At 65.1% G+C, this 23803-nt stretch overlaps 2 protein-coding genes across 8 annotated transcripts in view; both read right to left on the minus strand.

Moving 5' to 3' along the window:
• Positions 1-233: 233 nt before the first annotated feature.
• GPR153 (G protein-coupled receptor 153) lies at positions 234-10666 on the minus strand. Its single transcript, XM_036352077.1, has 6 exons — positions 10464-10666; positions 6101-6568; positions 5590-6007; positions 3781-3973; positions 3013-3194; positions 234-2618 (listed from the first exon to the last, which is right to left on the minus strand). The coding sequence occupies exons 2-6, from the start codon at positions 6454-6456 to the stop codon at positions 1962-1964; spliced, it is 1806 nt and encodes a 601-aa protein (XP_036207970.1). The 5' UTR covers positions 6457-6568; positions 10464-10666; the 3' UTR covers positions 234-1961.
• A 2694-nt stretch (positions 10667-13360) lies between these two features.
• ACOT7 (acyl-CoA thioesterase 7) overlaps positions 13361-23803 on the minus strand; it is a 67445-nt gene continuing 57002 nt past the window's right edge. For all 7 annotated transcript variants that reach the window (XM_036348842.1, XM_036348845.1, XM_036348847.1 and 4 more), the window contains one exon: positions 13361-13742. In XM_036348842.1, the coding sequence (XP_036204735.1) occupies positions 13644-13742 (99 nt within the window). In that variant the 3' untranslated portion in view covers positions 13361-13643. The remainder of the gene's footprint in view (positions 13743-23803) is intronic.

Genomic DNA, 23803 nt, shown 5'->3' on the forward strand with positions numbered 1-23803 from the left:
CCCTAAGCCATCACCAGGGCAGGGACTGCTCTTGATATCAGGGCCTTGGTGCCCACCCCGCTGCTCCAGGCCCCTGACACTCTGTGCCATCGCACGTGCCAGTCAAAAAGGGCGAGCCCAGCCCCCAAGAATGCCGCACTAGTAGAGGCATTGGAGAGACACATCTGGGGGCAGGTGGCCAGGGGTGCTGTTAGATTCTAGAAAGGTGTTTCCATGAAACCAGCATAGAAATGCCAGGTGCAAATCACAGGAGGTTTTATTGGGTCTGTACAGAGAGAAATGCTTAGTTGTCAAAAAAACCCAAAAAGAAACAAAACAAAAAAAACTATGAACGGATCCCTGGCTTTGGGCTGGGGGTGGGTATGAAGACAGAACCCCGCCCCGCTAAGCCCAGGGTCAGGCTGCTATCAACGCAGCAAATGGGCCTGGGGGCCACACAGAGTGTGAGAGGGTCCAGGCCCCAGGGCCCTCCGCTTGGGGTCCTGTCTCTTCTAATTTTGTAAAAACCAGGACTAGAGAGACTCTGGGGTGCCATGTCCCCCTGTAAGTATTGCCGCTGGATAGGAAAGTAAAAACCCCAAGGTGACAAATGGGCCAGCCTGAGGGGGGGCGGGGGGCGGTGGCTAGCTGATCACCTCATGACGGGTCAGTCCTGGAAGGCACAGCAGTACTGACCGGGCTGGACAGCAGTCCCCTGCCTTGCTCACCCGTGGCCAGCTCATCCCCCAAGGTTACCCCACAGCCAGGGGCTGCGGGGGCCTCTGAGGCAGAGATGGAGCCAGGCAGTCCCTCCTCCTCCCTCCTCCCTCCTCCCAGTGGCCTAGTCTGGGGCTGGGACCAGTCTGGGGTGTGCGGAGGGAGGTCTGGCCACAGGAGGGGCAGGGGCAGGGTGGGAGGGGATGTGAGCAGGCAGGCTCCGCGCTGGCCCCGGGCCTGGTCCAGGCTGCATGTGTCGGGGCCACTGCATGAAGGCTGGGGCGGGGACCAGACAGCCTCTGCACTTGCCCGTCTGCCACTCAAGGTCACAGCTGCTCCTGGGCCTCTCCTGAGCCTGTGCCTAGGGGCTTCTCCTACAGAAGACCCAGCAGGCCCTTCCCCAGGGCCCATGCCAAAGCCCAGGCCTGCAAGGGGTCTGCCAGGAGGGAGAGCAAAGAAGAGCCCTGTCCAGGTGGGGAGAGGGGGGAACCCTGTCAGAACCTGGGAGGCTGTGGGCCACACCTGTAGGGCGGGGATGGGGCAGGGGGGGCAGAGTAAGAAAGCCCACTCTCCTTCGCTCCAGTCCTTCCCACCGGGGACCCACGGCCTCCGTGGTGGTAGTCACAGAGCCGGCCACCGTGTGGGGACAGGCGGTGAGGACGTAACAGTGGCAAGGTGGGGGTGGTGCCAACCGCGAGGATGTGTGAGTTGTGCTTTAGTAGGGGTGTGTGTGGTGAGTTCCCAAGGGGCTAGGGGCCAGGGGCAGAGAGCAGGAGGCCTCAGGCCTGGGGCCGCGGAGGGCCTGAGACTACCTCTCCCGCCCTGTCCGCTCCGTGGTCAGAGCACTGGGACCAGCACTTGTTCAGTCCTGAGTTACCCTGGTCGCCTGCCTCACAGATGGGGACGCAGAGGCAGGACGGTCGGCAGGGAGGCTGCTCTGAGCTTGCTTGGGCTCCGAAGACCCTGTGCTTAGACCTCTGCGCCCCACCGCAGAGGCGGGACGGGTTAGTGCCGGGTGGAGCGGGGCTCTGTTTCGTCTGGGGGTGGCCTGTCCTGGGGCTCCCCGTCTGGAAGCGCTGGGCGCGTGCAGGGCCTCCTTTACCCAAGCCCAGACCAAGTGCCCCGCACAGTCGTCCAGGGCAGCTGTCGCCCTCGGGCAATGCCCGCATCACGGGGACAAGGCTTCGCCCCTTCGCCCCGAGGGCTGGCCCTGCCCCGAGCTGGGGGGCAGCGGGCATCTTTGGTGCTTTGGCCCAGGGGCGGCCCTAGGTCGCGGAGCCCAGCGAGTCCGAGGGCAGCGTGACGTAGCCCGAGGACTCGGACGGCGAGCTCAGGAAGCTGCTGGTGCTGCCGCCGCCGCCCGCCACGTGCAGGCCCGCGGGCTCGCCCCACGACGCGCTCAGGCCCGGCAGCGGGGGCCGGACGTGCGCATGCGCGGCCGGGTGCGGCCCGGGACTCCGCCGCGCGCCGGGGCCGCCAGGGGGCGCCGCGTCCTCGCCGAGCGGGGCGGGGGCCGGGGCGTCGGGGGCCGGCGGGGCGGGCGGGCGGCGCAGGGCCTGCGGCTCCCGCTCGAAGGCGGTCAGCGCAAAGGCGTCGGGCAGCCGCGAGGCCGAGGCCGAGCGGGCGCCGGGCCCGGGGCGGCGGCGCGGGCTGCCGGGGGGCGAGCTGCGAGCGCGGCGCGGGCCGCCGTCCAGCCCCGGGCGGCGCAGCGGCAGCAGGCTCTCGGCGGAGCGGCGGCGCGGGCGGAACGGGGGCGCGTCCTCCGCGGGGGCCCGCGGGCCGTCGCGGCGCCGGTGGGGCCCAGCGGCCTGCACCAGGGCGGCCAGGTTCTCGCCGGAGCCCCAGCGCGGCAGGAAGGCGGGCAGCGGCACCACGGCCCAGAGGTCCGCATCTTCGTGCGAGAAGCGTCGCGTGGGCGGGACCTGTGGGGACCAACCGGTTAGCCCGGGGGCCGCCTAGCCAATAGGGACCCACGCGGGGCAGGGCGCCTTGCGGATCAGCAACGACCCACACCAGGTGTCAATCCCTCCGTCCGAGGCTCAGCGTCACCTGTGCCTTGGGTAGTGAGGGGACCCCTTGATTGAGGCGCTGAGCCCCAAGGAAATACCAAGCGCCAGGTGCACACTCTCCCGGAGCACAGGGCGACGGGGGCAGGGCTGGGACGCCCACCTGCACAGGTCCGCCCCTGGGCTGCCCATCTGGGAGGTGAAGCCCCCCTGAGCTGGCAGGCAGGAGATGCGCTCAGAGGGGAGAGGCCCCTGGATCGGACAGGATGCCCCGCCCGCACCTTGGGAGCCCGCCCCGCCCCGCCCCTACCTGCAGGTACTGCATCTTGTCCTCCTGCAAGGGCCCCAGCGGGTAGAGATGGGGCAGGGCCCCCTCCAGGGGCAGCTCGTAGTTGGCCATCCTGTCCAGGGCCACAAAGTCGCCCCCACAGCTGTAGTCCAGGGAGCGCTCCAGCACCAGGTCCTGGGGCAGGCCCCCCTCCAGGCTGGTGTCTGCAGGTTGGGGCAGAGGCTTAGGGTCAGGGGTCAGGGAAGACTGGGGGCATCTGAGAGCTAGTCCAGGGTCCCCCACAGGCACGCACAGGGCCGAGGGCTGGTTAGTGGGGAAGAGGAAGGGCAGGGTCCTGGGTACCGATCCTGATTCCCCACCTTCCAGCTTCGGGGCTGGGGAGCCAGTTTCCTTGTCGGTGGGGGTGTGACCTCAGGAGCTAAGTACACACAGGGGCTGACATTGCCTGGCACATAGCAAGCTCTTGGCTGAGGATAACATTGCTATTGCCGGGGAGACAGGCCCTGGGTCTGCGGGAGCTGCTGGGCACCCCTGAGGTTGGAAGCTCAGAGCACATAGTCTGGGGCACAGCCCTGCCTGGGGCAGGAGTGGGACAGAGAATGCCCCCTGGGAGGGACACTGAGGTCCCTTAGGGGTTCGAGCGCATTTGGGAGTAATCCAGGGGGTGTTTGGGGTTGACGGTGGGACCTCAGTGCCATGGGGTGGCCACCTTACAGTTGTTATCACAGTGACTCCAGTGACCTCACCCAGATGCCCCCTCCTCGGGGGCCACTCTCGGGGTAGCCTCACCATCGCCCGAATCCTCGTCGTTGGCCATGAGCGCGGTGCACTTCTCCCAGACGGCTTTGAGGTCGGCGCGGTAGCGGTCGCACGCCCAGAGGAAGATGGGCAGCAGCAGGGCCTGGGCCACGGAGCACCACAGCACGCACAGCACCATCCAGGGTGCCGAGGCGTCTGCCCGCAGGCTGCTGAAGCTCACCACCTGTGGGCACAGCGCTCGCCTGGCACCGGCAGGACTCTCCACCGCGTCCCCTCCCAGGCTGGCCTCCCGTCTGGGTGGCATGGCTGTGCCCATCTGCCCGAGGAAGGGGGTGGCAGAGACAGAGCGCTAGACTCTGGGGCAGGGAAGAGGCAGAGAGTGAGGGTGGAAGTCCCTGCCCCTGAGAGCTGCTGGCTGCCAAGGTACCCAGTCACTGCCCAGTGTGCCTGGCCCCTCACTGTGTGCCAGCAGCCCTGGGCGTGCCTGCCCGCACGTTACCCTCGGACTGCCCGAGGACAGGGCGGGGCCTGGGTTCCCACCCCCTTTCTGGGAAGAGGAAACGGGCTTGCAGAACCACGTTTCCAGCCTCCCAGTGCAGGGACCATTCTGTCCTGCTCACTTCTGTCGTGGCCTCCTCGGCCCTGTCCTGCTTGGGGGGCTAGGCCTCAGGCCCCAGAGGACGAGAACAGAGCAGTTTCGGAGGCTCAGAGGGTTGGGATGTAGGGACAAGGACCAGCCAGGTGGCCTTTGGGTCACTGCCCAGGGTGCCTCCTTCCTCCACTCCCACCCCCCACCCAGAGTGACTGTTCCCCACCAGAGAGGGAGAGGCACAGTGCAGACTCACGCTGGTTCTGCCACGCGAGCTGCGTGCCCCTCAGAAAGGCACTGAACCTCTCTGGGACTCAGTTCTTCATCTGTGAAACTGGCAAGAACACCCTATTGGGTGAGGCAAAGCTTCCAGGCATTGTACCAGGCCTGCAGCATGGAGTGGGCTCCATAAATGGCACCCCCTTCCCTGCCCTGAAGAGAAGCTGGGGGTACAATTTCATACACACTCCTTCCCTCCCTCAGCACAGGGACGGGGACCCCAGGCTCTGCTGAGCACAGGAGGACCCCATCCCTGGGGGGGGGGGGGAGCGTGCTGGGCCCACTGAAGGTGGAGCTGCAGGTGGCTGGAGACTGCACCCTGACTGTGAGGCTGCCACCCACCTGTCACCTTCTTGAGCTGTGTCTACAGGGCACAGCCCCACCCAGTGACTTGGGCGAGCCCTCTGGCTGGTCCTTGTCCCTGTCCTGCTCCAGACCCTTCAGGGGGCGGGGCTAGAGGCCCACGGTGGGGAGGCCCAGCCCGGCCTCACGGGCGAGACCCCAGTTGGCTTCTATGGAACTTGAACTCTGTTGGCAGAGCCTTCCTCTGGCCAGACCTCACCGTGACCTTCCTCAGCCCCTGGGGTGAAGTCCAACTCCCCAGCAGACATCCAAAGCCTGCCTGGCCCCCCAGTGTAGGACCAAAGCCTCACTCCGCACATCCTCGGACCTGGAGCCGTGACCCCACTTTCATGCCTGCTGCGCCCACTGGGCCTCACTCAGGTGGGAAAGTCACCTGTGATGTGGCAGGAAGACCCTGGGCCCAGGAGGCCCCTGAGGTGGTTCAAGTCCCACCACGGCCGTCCTGACTTTGGCTTCAGTCCTGTCCCTCTCTGAACCTCGTTTTCCAAGCCTTTAAAGTGAGGATGGGGATGATGCCCCCCGCTTAGAGGATTGGGTGTGAGGATCCAAGCACCTAATGCCCGCAGCGCCCCTGCCCCAGAGCCCCCCACAACCACGGGCTCACCCACCAGCACGGGGAAGCCCATGAGGCAGTCGTAGATGAAGACAATGGTGGCCACCAGGCCCGTGATCTGCAGCGAGGTCTTGGCGGGCTCGGAGCCCTCGATGGAGGAGCGGCGCTTGCCCTGCGCGTCCTCTACCACGATGGTGGGCACCGTGAAGGCCCGGCGGCCCGCCCGTGCGGCCAGCGTCTGGAAGAGGGCGATGGCTGTGCACACGGCGCCCATGGCCACGCTGCCCCCCACCAGCAGCAGGAAGCAGACGCCGAAGCCCAGGCCGATCTCGGCCGCGATGAAGCGGCAGCCGTGGGCGTAGAAGCGCTCGCTCGTGTCGTGCCAGCCGACGGCAGGCAGGGCCGACAGGGTGAAGGACACCATCCAGATGCCCATGACCGTGTGCACCGCCTGCTTCTTGGCGTTGCTCAGCCTGACACGGGAGGGGGCGGGACAGAGGGACGCCACGTCACTCACCGGGCCTCCGGGAACCAGACACCGGTGCACGCGCCCGCGAGGGGCTCACCTGTAGTTCACGGGCCAGCGGACCATCCACATGCGGTGGTAGGACAGGGAGGTGACGGAGAAGCAGGTGGCCAGGGTGAGGGTGTAGAAGGTGGACACGAAGACCTTGCAGAGGCCCTCGTTCCACTCGTAGCCCGGGCGCTGCCGCCGCAGCTGCACCACGGCGTAGGTGGCGATGGGCACCGCCACGTTGAGCATGTGCGTGGCCGCCAGCGTGCACAGCAGGAACTCCAGCGGCTTCCACTTCTTCTGCTTGGCGCCCACGCTGAGGATGCCCCAGGCGTTGGCCAGCAGGGAGAGGCCCCCGCACGCCAGCCAGCCCACGGCGCTGCCAGGCGGCCGCTGCTCCTCACTCATGGTGCAGGCGGGAGCGGGCGGGCGGCCGGGGCATCCTCCTCGCAGCCAGGCCTCGGCTCAGAGCAGCTGCCCTCACACCCAGCGGCCCGGGGACACCAGGGACCAGGAGCATCTGCGGGGGTGGGTGGGTGGGGGACAGTGAGGCTCAGCGGCTCTCCCTGTGGCTGCGGCATCAGGGTCCTGGGGAGGAGATGGGAGGCGCCCCCAGGTGCCATCACCTGTTGGTCCAGCTTGGGCTGCTCTCCTCTCCTCTCTGTGGCTTCCTGCCCGTGTCCCCGGCCCCAGGGGACTACACAGAGGTGCCTGATAAGTGCCCGTTTCCTCACTTCCAGCCGCTCCTGGTGAAGGGAGGAATCTGGCTTCCTCCCAGCCATCTGTGCCCTCAGGGAACCAGCAGGCTGGCTCAGGAGGGCATTCTTGCCCCATGTGTGCCCGGGCCCTGGCTGGCAACAAGCCCTCTCGCCAGCAAACGTCCCCAGGTCCCAGGGTAGCCCTGGCAAGGTTCCCGCAGCGCACGCCGGGGCCTCGCCGCCATTTGTCCCCTTCATTTGGCAAAACGAGGATGTGCCTGGGAGGCTGAGTCCCCTAAACCCCCCATGCGAGGGAGGGGTGACCTGCTGACCACTTCCATGGCCACCCTGGGGAAGGGCTGCCTGTGCTGCCCGGGTCTGCCCCCAGCTGGCCCAGAAGGCCCCGCACTGCACAGGCTCCGCGTCCCAGCTGCGCGGTCCCAGTGAGGTCCCTGCTCACGCCCTACACCTAACGGGACAAGACTTCCTCCGGGGGAGGCTGGGTGGGCACGTCTTACACACGGTGGCGCTCTGGGTGGTGGGCAGTGTCACGTCACAGACGCCCTGACCCAAGAGGAACCGCCGACGGCCTGGATGTGAGCCAGGAGAAAGGATGGTGGCAGGAGGCAGGGCAGGAGGCACGTGTCGGGAGGCGCCGCATCTGCTGGAGGGCTGGGCAGAGGTCCCTCCCGCCCCCTCTCCAGCCCACAGCCCTCAACTGCCAGCCCGTAGGGAGTGCCGCCCCACAGGCCCCTCTGGCCACAGCCTGGAGCAGGCAGCGCAGGGAGAAGCAGCCGCTCCGTGAAGGCCCACTGTGTGCTCTGCCTACACTTGGTCCTTTCTCACCGGGGAGCCTGTTGAAGCTCATTGGCTGCACTTCTGGCCCGACACCCACGGGTGCCTACTGTTCCCGACACATCACGTGACCCCCAGGGACTGGTTCCAGCTTGGGAGGGACAGGCCACTGCAGGACCCCAGTCGGGCTCAGGGCAGAGGACACACCCCCAGCAGCCAGGCCCCATGCTTGTCTGGTCCCAGGTTCTTCTGGTCTGTCTGTGGCCTGAGCCCCGGACCCTGAGGGACCTGAGGGATGTGTCTCATTCATCACGGTGTCTCTGGGGGCCTGCCCAGAGCCCTGGCCCGGGGGGCGGGGCGGGGGGAGTCCATTGGAACACACCCCAGGGGGCTCAGGGACTTCTGGGGCCGGGACTTCCTTCTCCACATGAGGCATCTGCGTGCAGCATGGCCTCCCCTTCCCCATCCCAGACCCAGTGTGGGAGGCGGTGGCCTGTCGGCCCCTCCACCCCACTACTCCGGTGTCCAGCAAACCTCCCTGACCTCAGCACGCAGAGGCCACAGTGTGAGAGACCGGCTGCCAGACTCCAGCGCCAGCTCCCCACCAGCTACTTCCCTCCGCCAGGCCTCTGTCTTCTCATCTGTAAGCTGGGCATGACAGTCCCTGCCTGGAAAAGCCTTGTGGGAAGTCAGTGAGCTATGCAGGGAAGTGCTTAGCGTGGAGCCGGACACAGTAAGCGCTCAATAGGCGCTTGCCATGCAGACGGCTGCACCAAAGCCCCCCAGCTCGCTGCGCTGCCCTTTGGGGCTAAGACACTGAGTGTGGCGGTGTGGGTGACCCTGACCTGCAGGCGGACACGCCGACTCCCTGACAGCACTTGGGACAGCCCAGCTTTGGGGGTGACGTGGCCACAGGCTGCCCCCAGCCCCCATGGGGTGCCTGGCAGCCTGCTGGGGGCCCAGAGCAGGCAGAGTGTGGGTGCTCCCGTGGTCCAGAGGCTGCAGTCACCAGTGATCCTCGTCATCAGATAGGAAACTGGATCCAACATGCAGCGGGTGGACCAGCACTCTTTCCCATCTGCACGGGGCTGCGCTGCGGGCCAATGGGAGGCCTTCCCTGAGGTGTCCACACAGCTCTGTCTGACCCTGGGGCCCTGGTGAGGGGGTGGGGAAGGAGCCACAGTCTCCCACTGGCACACCCCTTCACGTGCCAGGGGATGCCTTGTCTGGCGTAAGGGTGCCTCGCTGCAGGGCAGGGCTCTTCGTCTGCAGGCAGGGGAACATGCCCTGTGGGTGGAGGGAGGAGTTATGTTCCTGGGAACAGGCACACTCCACCCTCTGAGCATCTCCAGTGATTTTGTGCGCTGACAATGTCATCATCCCCATTTTAAAGATGGTCAAACAGAGGCAGAAAAAGGTAAAACCATTTGCCCAAGTTATGTGCCTGAGCGAGGATTCAAACTCAGTTTGCCTGACATAACAATCCTAGCTTCTCGGACCTGGCCGGGTGGCTCAGTTGGGTAGAGCCTCGTCCGGATACACCAAGGTTGCAGGTTCTACCTCCGGTCAGGGCGCATACAAGAAGCAACAGTGAAAGCACAAAGAAGTGGAACAACAAATCCACGGTTTTCTCTCTCCCTGCCTCCCTCTCTAAAATTAAAAAAACAAAAACATCCTGATCCCTCAAACCCCAAAATGCTCGAGAACAAGTCACTATTATTATTATTATTATTATTTATTCCTCAAGTTAAGATGGCTTTCCTGAGCCTCCTACTTCTGCAGGGTGGGCCCTCCTGTGCCCATACTGAAGAGGGGAACACTGAGGCTTGCAGCCCAGGGCAAAACAGGGAGGGAAGAGTGAGGGCCGGTTTGGGGCCCAGGACTCCTGGGCATGGCGGCCCTGGGATGGGAGATGAATGGCACGGGGTAGGGTGGGCGTGTGTACCAAGATCTCCGGATTCAGAGTGACAGGGGGCTGGCTCTGTGGGGAGAGGGAGTCCCCTTCCTCCAGGTGGTGACCCACAGATCACACCCCTTCTTCACGAACAGGGGACACTTGGGGCCCCTCCACTGGGGTCCGCACCCAGGGCTGGGAAGTTTCTCCTGCATCACAGCCAACGCATCCCCACAGCGTTTCCGGATGGAGCTCCCCGCCTGCGCCCCCTTAGCTAAGGGCAGGCTGCAGATGCGCAGGCCTGGGACCCACAGCCCAGAAGACTCCCTCCGAAGGGTCTGCGGGGCGGGCCCGGCGTGACGTCACGCCCCCCGGCCAATGAGGCCGCAGGGCCCCCGGGCTGGATTGCGCAACAAAGAAGACCTAGAACTTGAAAGGATTCCCCGGGCCGGCGGCCGCCCTCGGACTGCGCCCCGCCTGCGCCGCCTCCGATCCGCCCGCAGGGCCGGCCTGGCCGCCCAGGGCGGGGTCGACGCGTCTCGGGCACCCCCAGCCCGCGGTGCCCCGCCACCGCGCTCAGATGCCCCTCCCCGCCCGGCCCAGCGCGACCCCGCCCGCCTGTCCAGCCCCAGCGGGGCCCCCAGCCCTGCCCAGCTCCGAGGGTGTGTCCCAGCGACGGCGGGAGCCGGACGCAGGCGGGACTGCGGGCCCCGGACGCACCCCCGCGCCCCCCCCCGGCCCCTGACCACGCGAGGCAGGACGGGGGCTCCCAGCACGGCCACCCTCGCCCGTGCCAGCCAGACCGCGGGCGGCGCTGCTCAGCCGGAGGCTGGGGGCCGAGGGGGGACCGGCCTCTGGAAGTTAACTCCTCAGCTCCCCAAGTTGGGGGTGCGCAGCCCTAGGCGGTGCCTGGCCCCTCGGACAGACGCCGCGACCGAAAACCGCGGACAGCCGCTCCCCGCCCGGAGTCCCCCCACCCGGTCCCTGTCCGGCCCCGGGTCCTCCGCGAGCCCGGCGGCGGCGCTCACCGTGCGTTCCCGCGTCCAGGGCGCCCGCCCGCCGCTCCCGCCTCCGGCTCCGGCTCCGGCTGTGGCTCCCGCGCCCCCGGGCCGAGCGCGGGCCGCCGGGGCCGGCGGGGGTGGCTGGCGGCGGGGCGGCCCGAGGGCCGGAGCATCCTGGCGGTGGCCGCCGTGGCCGGAGCGTTCTGCTCGGCTCCGCTGACTCGGCCGCGGTCCCTCCCACCTTCCCCTCCCCGCGCCGTCACCGCCGCTGCGCTCCCGCCGCTCGCCGCTCGGCTGGCTGCGCCGGGGGCGGGGGCGGGGGCGGGGGCGGGGCAGGCCGCACGTCTCCGCGCCGCCCCTCGGCCGCCTCGCCCCCAACTCCCCGAGGCGCGGCCCGCAGTCGCGTCCGTCCCGGGGAGCGCAGCCCCCCAAAGCGCCGGGGCCGCGCCGGCCCATCGCCGCCCGCTTGGGCGGGTCCACGCTCCGGACCCTGACGCTGAACCCCCTGGGCCAGGAATGGATAGTGAGAACCTAGGCCCCGGGGTGGGAGGCTCACGGAGGCCTCCCTGGAGGAGGCCGCATCACAGGTGAACAATGGTGTGGAGAAGAGCAGCTGCAACTTCTAGGAACTGGGGAGCCGTTCAGGGCCAGGCACCGCGGTGCGATAGGCTGGGTTGGGCCAGCTGAGAATTCAGACACCCTCGGGCACTAGGGATCCACCCCAGAATCAAGTGAATGGAGCCAGGAAATGTTCTCAAACTGGGACTACTGACTGCGCAGCTAGGAGAGGCCAGGACCCCGCAACCAGCACCCCTGACCCCTGCTTCCCTCCTGCCCAGAGCTTCCCCATTAGTGCTCCTGAGGGGTACAGCTGCCACCCACAGGCTGGGGGACATCTGGGGATAACCCAGTTAGTCCCCTTGATGGGGGCCTCTGGAGACCCTTGAGTCCCGAGAGTGGCCACTGGCCTCCTGGCCTCCTGTCCAGGCAGAGGACCCGACCTGCCTCTTCAGGCCGCCTGTGACCACGCACACCCTGGGTAAAAGCCTCGGTGCCACTCGGGTCGGCCTGGCTCCGCACCACCTTGCCCAGGGGTCGGCAAACTCATTCGTCAACAGAGCCAAATATCAACAGTACGACGATTGAAATTTCTTTTGAGAGCCAAATTTTTAAAACTTAAACTATATAGGTAGGTACATTGTTATTAACTTAATTAGGGGATTCCTAAGGCTTAGGAAGAGCCACACTCAAGGGGCCAAAGAGCCGCATGTGGCTTGCGAGCCGCAGTTTGCCGACCACGGGCCTTGCCCGGTAGCTGGGACGTACCCGTGAGTGGCAGCCCTGTCTGGAGGAAGGCGGACACCTGCCCAGGACACTGCTCCACTGCCTCCCGGCTCCTGCCCGGGCCACGCCAGCCAGGTCCACACCCCTCAAGTAGCGAGAGAGTGAGGAGCAACTTCTAGGGGGCGGGGGGATGGGGGACTTAGAGTCAGTCCTCCGAGGCAGAATGAGGGTGTCTGTACAGGGAGGCTCCACAATGAAGTGGGACTGGGCAGGGGAGCCATGTGCTCCGTGTGTGTGGCTTCAGGGTGGACAGGCCCGCTCCCTGCCCCGGTGGCCCTGGTCATAACTTGGCCACCAGCAGGGGAGGCTGGCAGGGAGCATGACATTTCTAAGGCAAACGGGCGATCCAGTCCTCCCGAGCTGTGGGCCCCCTGGCTGCCCCAGTCCTGTGGCAGCAAGAGCCCCTCCACTGGCCCTGCCCCCCCGCTGTGGTCTAAGAGTGTCCCTGCCCAGGGCTCCCCTGCCCGGGGCACTGCCTTGGGAGGTGGTTGGGAGTGGCCAGGCCGAGGCTGAACTAGGGAGTGAGGCCAGGACCCCTTATGAAAGGATGTCAGTGCCCTGGGCCCGCCTTCCTCGGAAGCCCCAGAGCTCAGGCACCGTGGGTCCACGGGCAGGCTCTGGCTTCAGACCTTGGCTTGGCCAGCCCAGGCTGCCTGGGGAGACCTCCTTGCTCCTAGCCCAGGGCACTACCAGTCTTCAGGAGGTTGGCACAGGGCGTGGGTGGGGCTGGGGAGGCTCCAGGGGCTGAGCAGGGGTGGGGTAGCTATGGCCCTGTGGGGAGCGCGTCCCCCCCACCCTCCGGCTCCCAGGCAGGAAATAACCCGTCAGCGGGACTGGGGCCCAAGACAGATTCCGAAGCTCTTGGCCCGGGTTCTGCACATCTGGAGCCCAGTTCCTCTCGGGTCCATGGGAGCCTGTGCACAGCCCTGCTGGCGGGGTCTCCGTGTCCAGGCTTCAGGGACAAGCTGAGGGGGAACATCTTCCCAGGCTCCAGGATGCTGGTGGAGGAGCCTTTCTCAGCTGGTGGGACAGGCGGCGGCCCCCGCAGTGGCCTGGGCAGTTCATCTGGCCCGAGGCTGCTGGACCGGATGCAGACACAGATGCACACAGGTGTGCACGCAGGGCTGTGCACGCACACAAGCGCACACCCTCACACTGGTACCACTAACACACTGGCTCCCAGACCCTCACCCCACAGCCAGGCCAAACCTCCCCCCCACCCCATGGCTGGGGAGTTCCCACATGCGCCACAGGCCTGGCACAACCAGGAGGCTCCTTCCCGGAGTCCCTGCCTCTTGCTTCAGAGGCCACAGCTGGCTGAGCCCCGCTGCCCCTGCTCACGGCCTCCCCACCTCCTCACAACCCCGCCTCAGCTATGGGTGTCACCCTGCAGGAGCCAGGCAGACCTCGGGGCCAGGACATGGAACCAGGGCCCGGGGGAAGGGGTGCTCTCTCCAGCCAGCAAGTCCTCAGGGAGCGTGAGTGGGCGTTGCTGTGCCTGAGCGTCTGGGGCACCAGCAGGCACTGGCGGGCGGACGAGCCCAAGGAGCCCCAAGACAAAAGACCACCCAAGACCGAGGTCCGGCTGAACAGCAGCTTTATTAGTGAGGCTGGAGTCCTGACAGACCGCACTGTGCGGAGTGCTCCCCAGCGCCTGGGAGTGTGGGCCGGGACGATGCTGTGAGGACGACAATGGGATATATAAATAAAGCTTTGGTGTACACTCGGGAAGGCAGGTTAACACTGCGGGACAAACACTGCACACAACACCAGCTCTCAACGGGAAGTGGGTTTTGGCCAAGGGGGTAACTTCTAAGTGGTGGGGTGCTGGGGCTGCTCCGAGCCCAGCAGGGGAGGAGGCATCTAGGGCTGAGGATCCACCTGGCCCTGCCGCTTCGCCTTCATCTGCAGGTACCGCCCTTTGCCTTCCTCAAAGCGCTTCTTCTCGTCCTCGGTCTCGGGCTGTGGATCACACACAGAAACAGGCAGGTGAGAGACGCACGGAGCCCGGGGCCGTGGGCCTGCCCAGCTCCCCTGGCCGCCTGGGACCTCCCGGGCACCCAGCGAGGCCTGTCTGCCAGCCATGCCGCCTCGAAGGGCCAGGGTGCTTCCAGGGCAGAGCTCTGCAGAGGGGACACCAGGAGAGAAGACAACTGGGAACGCCTAACCGTGGGCACCCCCACATCACCATTCACACAGTGAACCCCACACCTGGTGCCTCTTGGTAATGAACTTGAGCTGGAGATGCTGCTGATATGAGCCATGGAGGGAGGGCCCAGAGCAGAGTGAGAGGAAGGGAAAGAGGGGCCCTGCTGGGGCCCCATGTTTGCTCCATCCCCAGGATGCCAGCTGCTGGCAGTCTCGGCCCCAAAGGACAGTGGGGACAGATACTGTGGCCATGTGGCCTTGAGAGGCCGTTTCATTGCACTGGAGCAGCCTGATGCTTTGTGGGCACGGATGCCCAGGAGGTGGCACCTCGGTCTGCGTCACCCTTCGCCTCTCCTTCCTGAGCAACTTGAGAAGCAGGGCCGCGTACTGAGGGGGCGGGGCCAACTGCCCAGCCGGGTGCAGGGGACGGTGCTGGTTCATGCCTGCTGACCTGGGGGAGGATGACCGGCGCCCCCTTTCATTCAGGAGTGGCCGGCTGCTCACTGCTGTGGCCCCTGGGCGGAGGCCCGCCTCCTGCCGCTCAGGCCGGGATTTAGGATTAAAGAGCCGTGCGGGTTCCCCTGGGAAGACACTTCCTTTCACCACAATGACACGGCCGGTGGCTATTTTCAGGCGCGAGGGTTTAAGACAAGAGCGATCCCCGTGGACAAGGAGGAGGACGCCACGTCAGGCTGGACCAAGCACTCCCCTGTCTCCTCAGAAACCGGCTCCTCAGGTCACCAGGGGGGAACCTTCAGAGCTGGCGCCTGGAGCCAATGAGCCCTGATATTTAATGGATGAGGGGCGAGCGCCTGCAGCTCTGGGGCCGCCCCGAGTCTCAGGAGCGCGCGTGGAAATGGCTTCCCAAGGCCCGTTCCTGCAGGTCCTCCTGCTGCTTGGGCTGACTTTTAAATATATATATATATATATATGTTTTTATTGATTTCAGGGAGAAGGGGGGGGGGGGGAGAGAAACATCAATGATGAGAGAGAATCATCATGCATCATGTGCCCTGACCGGGAATTGAACTGTGACCTCCTGGTTCATAGGTCGACGCTCAGGCACTGAGTCACGCGGGCCGGGCTGGCTTTTTTAAAAATGAAATTGGAGGCTCTGCAGTCTGATGTGAAACCACCCAGGGAAACAAACTTTCTCAGCTCGAGCAGCAGTGCTAAGGGGACAAGACCCCTGGGCTTCGGGGCCGGAGGACGCGGAGCCACCCCCCCAGGACATGGCCGGCGGCTCCAGGCCAGCGCAGGGCTCCTCCAGCTGCGGGCCCTGTCAGTGCAGGTCCTGGCCCAGGGTCTGAGGCTCAGACACAATTATTTTTTAAAATTTATTGATTTCAGAGAGGGAGGGAGAGGGAGAGAGAGAAACATCAATGATGAGAAAGAATCATTGATCGGCTGCCTCCTGCACATCCCACACTGGGGATCTAGCCCACAGCCTGGGCAGGAGCCCTGACGGGGAATTGAACTGTGACCTCCTGGTTCATAGGTTGACGCTCAACCACTGAGCCATGCGGTTGGGCTCAGACTCAATTCTAAGGAGCACCCAGGTAATGCGATGCGCTGGTCTGTGGACCACTTAGGGTCACGGGCCCTGCCCCTCTCATCCAACCCTGTCCCACATGGGGAACAGCTGCTGTGGCCAAGCATGCAAGGTCAAGGCCACTGGGCTAGGAAGGAAGGGTCCTCCCCTCCCCTGTGGCACCTGCATGTGTGGCTTCGGAAACGTGGCTCCCATCCCCCCACAGCAGCCAGAGGCAGGGCTCACAGAGCCGCGTGTCTGGCCCTTGCTTGGGGGGAGAAGGGGCTGCAGCGAAAGCTTCCTGCCTGCCGCGCAGAGGACCCCACTGTGGGCCGTGCATGTGGGTCCGGGGCTGGTGGGGGGTGGGGAGCTGGAGCACATGCTAGGGTTGCTCCTGCGGGCCCAGCCCCGGTGGGTGCGGGGGTTCTGGCGCAGGCTGGGTCCCGCTGGTGAGTCCCATCCCCGGGGCCGGAAAGAGCGCAAGAGGCTTGGGAAGAAGAGCACGTCTCCAAAGCAAGAGTGTGTGCCGGGGCTGCTGGGCAAGGCAGTGGGACCGGGCACAGCGCCGGACTCCTGCCAAGCCCTGCAGCCAGGCCCTGCCTGACGTGAGGGGCTGTTTCCCCAGCCCACGGGTTTTCCTGGCAACTGGGAGGCGTGGCATTCCAGCAAGGAATTTGATCCCCAAGTTCCCCGGGTCACCAGCCAGGTGCTCTGTGGCTCGAGGGAACTGGGAGGGGCTCCGGGCGGGTGGCGAATGGCCCTGCGGAGCTGATGTCATGAGCTTAGGAGCCGTCACCAGGGGTGCCCTGGACGGCGGGCAGGAGTCACCCATTGGAGGCGGGCTCCTCAGGGGGCAGGCAGCTGGCACTGGGCTGAGGAAGGGCTGCTGAGTCAGGAGAACCCAGGGGCCACCTCACTCTCTGCAGCCATCACTCTGTCCACCTGCCCATCGTCCGTCTGTCCACGCCATCCACTTTGGTTCTTTCCCTGAGGACATGTGTCACTCATGCACGTGTGTCCCCGACTCTGGACGGGACATGGAGCCATCCTGAGGGTCTGTGGCCAAATGGGCTTGGGCACCTGCATGCTGATGGCCCCTCACAATGAACACGGCCTCTGGGTCAAGGTTCTGAAAATCCTGAAGATAAACCTGCTTAACTTTGTTTAATCCACTTTCCCAACCTGACCTGGCCAGGGACCCCTCTCCTAAGGAACCCTTCTTGGGAAGTGCTCCCCACACGCTCCACCATCAGCCGGCCGAGTGGGCCCTCAAAGCTGGCCTCGCCCGCCCTGGGAGATGCCTGGACGGGCAGTGGCAGGCTCTGCCAGCCTCCAGAACTGGGTCACTTCTCACACAGGCCAACAGGGCAAGGCCAAGACCATCTGGGACCCCACACACCACAGACCTTCCTGGGGTGGCCTCTTCATTTTGCACCAGCCTAGTCCCCCCCCACAGGGCCAGCACGGGGAGACCACCAGCCTCCCCTACTTTCCTCTTCTGTAAAATGGGCCCGTGACCACCCCTCAGGTTGCCATGAGGACCAAAGTCCTCCTAGCTGTCCCTGTTTGACACCAGTAGTTAAAACTCAATGCAGCCCTGGCTGGTGTGGCTCAGTGGACAGAGCATTGACGTGTGGACGAAGGGTCCCGGGTTCTATTCCTGTCAAGGGCACATGCCCCGGGTTGTGGGCTTGATCCCCAATAGGGGGTGTGCAGGAGGCAGCTGATCCATGATTCTCTCTCATCATTGACATTTCTCTCTCTCTCTCCCTCTCCCTTCCTCTCTGACATCAATAAAAAACAAACGAACGAACACACCTCACTGCAAATGGCAGACTGCACGGTGCGTGAGTCTCTAGTAAAGCTGTTCTGAACCACGGCCCGTTGGAGGCCAGAGCACGCTCCTCAGTTACAGGCGTCAGAGGGAAGGTTGGGGGGCGGTGCCCCACCCCACCCCAGCAGAGGGGCCACCGGGTGGAGGGAATGCTCGCTCCATAAAACCAAGCACCATCTGCCCTCAGCCGAGCCTTCACTGCCTCCCTCCCCGTGTCCCCGCAGGCACGCGCCACCCGTGTGCGCAGGCACCGGGACCCGCCTCCGAGAGCAGATCTAACTGGGCAGGCTATGTACCCGCAGGGAGGTGCACCCGCATGGCCCCGGGACGAAGCACAGCAGGGGGGGGCGCGAGGGGCAGGTGCTGGGGGTTCCCGGGAAGGCCCTGACCCAGGGCCCCAGGGTCCTGTCAACAGCAAATGGCAGAGGCAGGGCCCGTAGGGAAACGAGCCCCCGGGCCAGCGTGCCAAGCCGTTCCCGTCTATAAGGTGAGAAGAGTGCCCCCCGCACCCCCGTCCGTGCGGACGGAGGACCGGGGAGAGCGCCCATGCGGCCCCAACAGGAGGCTTCAGCACGCGGGGGCCCAGGCAGCGGTTGGTGATCTGCCACTGGGGTGACCTCAGGAGACCCAGGGTCCTGGGGGTCTCCCCGCACACGAGGAACGCTGGTCCTGCAGCTGCCGCGAGCAGGAAGGCCCAAGCCCAGGCCGCGGCCACCGCCCAGTCCACCAGGGAGGCTAAGCCAATGACAAGAGCCCTTCTGCCCGAGAGACCCTGACCTTCGCCGTGTTTGGCGCCAGCTGCACAGACAGGACCGTCCGCCCTGGACGATGTGACCTGAGATTTGCTTCCAATGAGCCCGGGTGGGGAGGCGGGCCGCGGGCCCCGTGTTGATGACAACACAGTTCTCTTCTCTTCATTTATGTGTGTATGTGAATCCCTACAGTTCGTAGGGGAGGAAAGTCCACTAGACCCGTGGTCGGCAAACTGCGGCTCGCGAGCCACATGCAGCTCTTTGGCCCCTTGAGTGTAGCTCTTCCTAAACCTTAGGAGTACCCTAATTAAGTTCATAACAATGTACCTACCTATATAGTTTAAAAAACTTGGCTCTCAAAAGAAATTTCAATCGTTGTACTGTTGACATTTGGCTGTTGACTAATGAGTTTGCCGACCACGCGACTAGACCATGAGGGCAGATGCAGCCCTAGAAAGCCCGGCCTGGCCCCGGCCCCGGCAGAGGACATAAACTGGGGGCTGGGGAGCGTTCCCATGGGAGCTCGTGTCTGTAAGCAGGGGCGGCAGAGTGTGGGTCTGGGGTGAGCGAGGGCCCCGTTGCCCATCGGGGCTGTGCACCTGCAGGGTGGGCACCTCGCTCATCTGCTCTCGTCCCACCTGCTCCTGAAGCCCGCTCCCCACCAGACCACCCCAGCCGACTGGGCCACTCGCCCTCAGCACACAGGCCGCCCAGGGTGCCAGGACGTGAGCCCAAGGCTCTGGATGCTTCTCACTGGAGGAGGGGCAGGGCGAGGGGCAGGCAATTCCTGTCTGTGCTGCTGGCGCCAAACACGGCGAGTCCTCGTGTCCGCCCCGTGGGAGGAGATGTGGCCTCAGCGCCAGGCCCACGGCTGCTCAGACACGACCCAACGCCCAGTGCTGTGCAACCAGCCCATCAGCCAGGATCCACCCTCAGACAGGACCAGCGCCTCTAGTGATGGGCGTGGAGGCAGCTGGCCACGGCCCAGCCGGACACTGCAGGGCCTGGAGGAGGGGCGGGGCTGGATGTTGCTGGCCTGAGGGTATCGAGCCCACCCCACAGCACTGCTGCCCCCTGGTGCTGACAGCCCGCCTCTGGCCCCCTGGGAGGTGTCTGGCCAGGGCAGTTCATGGAGATGGCCAAGGGCAGGCAGTCTAGCCCCAGGGAAACGGAAGCAGCCTCCCAGGGCGTCAACAGTCCGCCTGCCAAGTGACTAGGAGGGGCCCCCACTCCCAGCTGGGTGTGGAGCTGACAGCGACACATGGCTCCCCGCACACACCCGACCCACGGCCCAGCTGCCACCTCCTCGCAGCCGCAGCCGGCTCCCTCTCTCCGGCAGAGTAAATAAATACACAGTTGCTGGTTGTTGCTGTTTTTAAAGGCTCCTCGTGGGAAAGGAAATCACTGTTTCCAGTGCCTGAAGCTGAAGGGGGAGGCGGGGACCAGTCACCCCGACAGTCCGACAGGTCCACAGTGTGGGGGTCCGTGCACATGCCGGGGAGAAGAGGGGACGCAAAGGGGACACCAGCAGCTCAGGGCGTGGCGACCTCAGCCACCATGGCACAGGCCCAAGAAGCTGCCTGCTGCTGGAGGGGCAGCGAGGGGTGGTGAGGACACAGGCTCTGGGTCCCAGGACCTGGCTGGGTGCCTCAGGGGTGCCGCCCACCTTCCCAGGCCAGCTGCTCCCACTGTGAAGTGGGGACTCGAGGTGACACGCGAGGTGCTTTCTCTCCGCGTGTGCAGCATGGTGCTCCTGGCTCCACCACAGCTCAGCCGGGAGGCGGCTCTGAGGTCACCTTAAGGGGCAGGGCTTTTGGTGCCTCACGCCCCGCCACAGGGACAGGAGGGTGGCGGGACCCCAGGGCAGCGGGAGAAAGCGCCCTTGCCTGGCTCAGGGACCCCCACGGCCACAGGGGCCTCGGCTGCCTCTCCCCTTCCCTCGCACTCTTCCTGCAGCTGCTGCTCCGGCTCCTCCCACGGGTCGGGTGGGCGAGGCCTGTGGCTCCCTGACCCTAACAGTGCAAACCAAATGTTCCCCTTCCATCCTCTGTGCTTTGAGAGCACACGTCGGAACTTGGCGCAGCGGGTGAGGGGCTGGTCCACCCTTGGCGAACGAATAGCGTGTCCTTTAGTAACTAGTGGGTGTCCGGTGCCAAGAGGGTCCCCAGCGGTGACAACTCCCCGAGAGCTGGACGCAGGCCTTGCGGTTAGACAGCCACGCGATGCACCCTCTCTGGAGCTCAGGATGGAGACACGGGGGTCATGGGACAAGCACGCAGGCGATTAAGGAGTCTTCAGCCTGGTGAGGGCACAGTGCGTGGCCGGCGGGGATGAGCTCGGCCCCAAGACCCACAGGCTCACAGCAGACATGGCCCCGAAGTGCCCGCCTCCTGCGTCCTGGACTCCTTTGCGAGCGCTCCCCACGGGCGGCGGCGTTGGCCCCCGTGTGCTCGCTCTGCCTCATCGGTCTTCCTTGCCCTCTGTCCGAGGCCAGCACATGCCTGGGACACGGAGTGGGGGTGTGGAGGGAGCATTTGCTGAATGAATAATGATCGAAGAATGAAGTCCAAAGCAAGAAAGTCTTCACTCCAAATCCAAACTGGTGTGTTTGTGTCAACGATTCAAAACCGGTGGCTGTGCTCAGTGGACACACATTCAGGCTTCACTGTCCCCGCTCCCAGAGGTGGCACGGCTGGCGCTGGGCCGCTGAGCGCTGTTCTCCACGTGGGGGCAGCCCTGCCCCTGCCCCCCAGGTTTTCACGTTCTGGAGAAATCAAATTAGCAAGGCGGGGCGGGGAGCTGAAGGCATGGGAGCAGCAAGAAGCCACCACGGGGTGCACGGGGCCTCCCAGTGTTCAGCAAGAGGGGTCACTGGGGGGCCGGGCCGGCGGGAGGGTGGCTGCTGACTCTGATCAGTGGTTTTCAGAGCATTGGCTGTGCTGTGTGGAGCTGTCAGTACCAGCAGACCCTCAAAGGACATCTGCAGAATGGACACGCTCAGCTGTCTAAGGGGGAGTCCGGGCTCCCAGCAGAGCAGCGGGAGAGCAGATGGTGGGGGTGCGGCTCTCACCCGCGCTCCCTGTGGCCCACACACCCTGGTGCCAGGGGAGGCGGGACGCGGGCCACTGGACGTGTCGAGCACCAACCATCCAGCTGACGGAGCAGCTTCAGGGTTCCGGCATTTTCCCACCACAAGGCAGATTTGTGCTGAGCATCCAAACCCAGGAAGGCACGGCGGTCAAGGAGCGTCAGGACCCTTCCGATCCGACTCCCCGCGCACGGGCAGGAGGGGCGGGCGCAGCTTCCCTCGCTAACAGGGCTCCCCACCCCAGGAGCAGACCCATCCGTCCTCCGTCAGTCCTGCCGGCCCAGCGCGTCTGTCTGAGCTTATGCAGTGAGGGAGCAATCACATATCACTCCGCCACACGGGGTCCAGGACGCTGCCCGGCTGCCCGAGGCATGCTGAGTGATCAGGCCCGCTCACTGCGGCATTTGATTCCATCATGATCCAGGGAAGCTGCTGTTTTCCAAAACCCATGTCCTCCACGAGCTTGAGAAGGGTTCTGGGCTCCTCCAATGCCAAGGGCGGGAGCGAACCCTCTCCTGTGTCCACGCTTCCTCCGCACTCCAGGCCAGGACACGGCACCTCGCCCTTGCACGTCTCCTGGGACCCTCAGCGGCAGCCACAGCTGGACCAGGGACGGCACTTGCTGTGGCTCCAACACAGACGCCATTGGGTCCTCATGCTCCCGGGGACACAAGGCCCCCGCCCCTGGGCTGACAGAAGATCACCCACCGGAGGTGCCCGGGTCCCAGGGAGCCACCGGGTGGCTTCCCCATGTCCCTGTGCACGGCCACTTGCAGCCCGGATCAGAGGTCTGCGGCTTGACCCCACCCAAGGTCAGAGGGCGCAGCCACAGGGAAGCCTGTACAGGGAGGCAGGGCGGCGGGGCCTGGCCTGGGTCAGAGGGCAGCCTGGCTCCTTGCTCTGCGTCTGCCTCTCCTAATAATTAGCCTGGGAAGTGCCTGCAGCTGCAGGGAGCGGCCGCCCTCGCCTCCCCAGCATAAAATATGCACCAGGAACACTCCAAACAGCACCGCCGCCTCCGTGTCAGCGGCCCTGGGGATGGAGCTAAAAATAGGCAGGAGCTTGAAGAATTGCTGACAAGGGGGGAGGCTGGCGCGTACAGGCCCGGAGCACACGTGTGCTGAGACAGGCGACCCTCACGGCAGCCCCTGGAGGGGACCCCTCCTCCCCACAGAAGCTATTTTTATCAGCAACAGCGCGCCCCAGGCCCCTCAGTGAAGAATCAAAATGGCCTTTAATTGGTGAGAAACCACAGCCTGATGGACACAATGCCAGGGGCAGGAGGCTGTGGTCACTGCTGCGCTGGCCCCTGAAACCTGAGGCTTCAGTCACCTCCCTTCAAGCAGGTGTCGCTCCCCACCCCCTTCAGCCTCCCCATCGTGCCCAGCACCTCCTCCTCCACCCATAGGCCCAGGAGCCCTGTCCAGGTCGGCCACAGAGGGCCCCTGACCACAGGCCGCTCCTGGGGCGCCGAGGCCCCCCTCCCAGAGCGCACAGACTGCCGAGCCTCCTGGCGGTGGCACTGGCTTCCCCGCCAGCTGAGTTCTGGGGTGTGTTGGGGAGCAGTCGTGGCGGCTGCTGGACCTGGGCGAGTGCACCCTGTTCTTGGCTGTGGAAGGTACTGCAGACCTGGTCAGAGGACCTGTCCATCATTCACGCGGCAGGAGCCTTTCCAAAATGAAGACATCACTACCCCTTGGCCATCTGGTCTTTTGCCCATTTGGGGACCCTGGTCACTGGAGGCGCAGGTGCCTGCCTGCCCCCTCCAGCCCTCGAGTCTGTGCTCCTTCCACCCGGACGGCTCCCGGTCCCCCCACTCCAGGCCCGACCGGAGTGCCCTCTCCTCACCTCCTTACTGAAGTTCCAAGTGCTCCCCCCAAAACACGGGGCCCCCACCTCCTTCTTTCCCTTTGCCCCCCTATCACGCTCTACTCTCCCCACATGGTGACTCCCCTCTCCCTCGTAGGGCGCACGCTCTAGCGAGGAGGGTCCGAGGAAAGACAGGGAGGAGCCCCTGATATAAACCAGCTCGTGGGACCCTCCCCACCCTGTGTGGCCCACGGGAAGCACTGCCTGAGATCACAGAGCAGGACCAGGGGCCTGACACCAGGGGCAGGTCCACTGAGCGAGGGAGGCTGGGGACGGAGGGACCTGCGGCTGCCACTCTGACTGTCGGCGAGAGAACAAGCCTGTGATGCTCCCAGACAGTTCCTGGCCCCGCTCTGCGCCAGAGTCCTGCCCAGGGCCAGGGCCAGGGCCGGGGCCGGGCCGGATACTAAACTGATGCGCACGCACTAGTCCACGACGGGAAGGCTTCACCCAGAGCAGCGAGGGAAAAGTGGGAGGAGCTGGCTCTGTGCCCACCTGCACGAAGGCGTGCAGGCAGCAGAGCACGAGCAAAGGCCCTGGGGCTGGAGGAGTTTGGGGCTGAGGAGCAGAGGAGGCCGACCGGGCTGGACCCAGACCCAGGGCAGTTCAGGTGGGAGAGGGGACGAATCTGATTTGTCTTAACAACCTTGATGGCTGCAGTGTAGAGCCGGATGGAGGGCAGCAGGGGGAGGAGGCTCAGGGCTGAGTAGGACCCAGCAGCAGGGACAGGGCCTGCAGACACTGGGTGTGGGCCGAGTAGGAGAGAGGAGCCGGCCAGGTTCCCATCGCACGAGGGGCGGA

This window comes from Myotis myotis, unplaced genomic scaffold (assembly GCF_014108235.1).
Source record: "Myotis myotis isolate mMyoMyo1 unplaced genomic scaffold, mMyoMyo1.p scaffold_m19_p_2, whole genome shotgun sequence".
Lineage (NCBI taxonomy): Eukaryota > Metazoa > Chordata > Mammalia > Chiroptera > Vespertilionidae > Myotis > Myotis myotis.

Bases quoted from the DNA above. Each gene is read 5' to 3' on its own strand.
- GPR153 (XM_036352077.1), bottom strand. From the start codon at position 6,456: ATGAGTGAGGAGCAGCGGCCGCCTGGCAGCGCCGTGGGCTGGCTGGCG. The intron at 6,008-6,100 runs GTGAGCCCCTCG...CTCCCGTGTCAG, and splicing joins CGCTGGCCCGTGAACTACAG to GCTGAGCAACGCCAAGAAGC. The intron at 2,619-3,012 runs GTAGGGGCGGGG...TGGTCCCCACAG, and splicing joins ACAAGATGCAGTACCTGCAG to GTCCCGCCCACGCGACGCTT.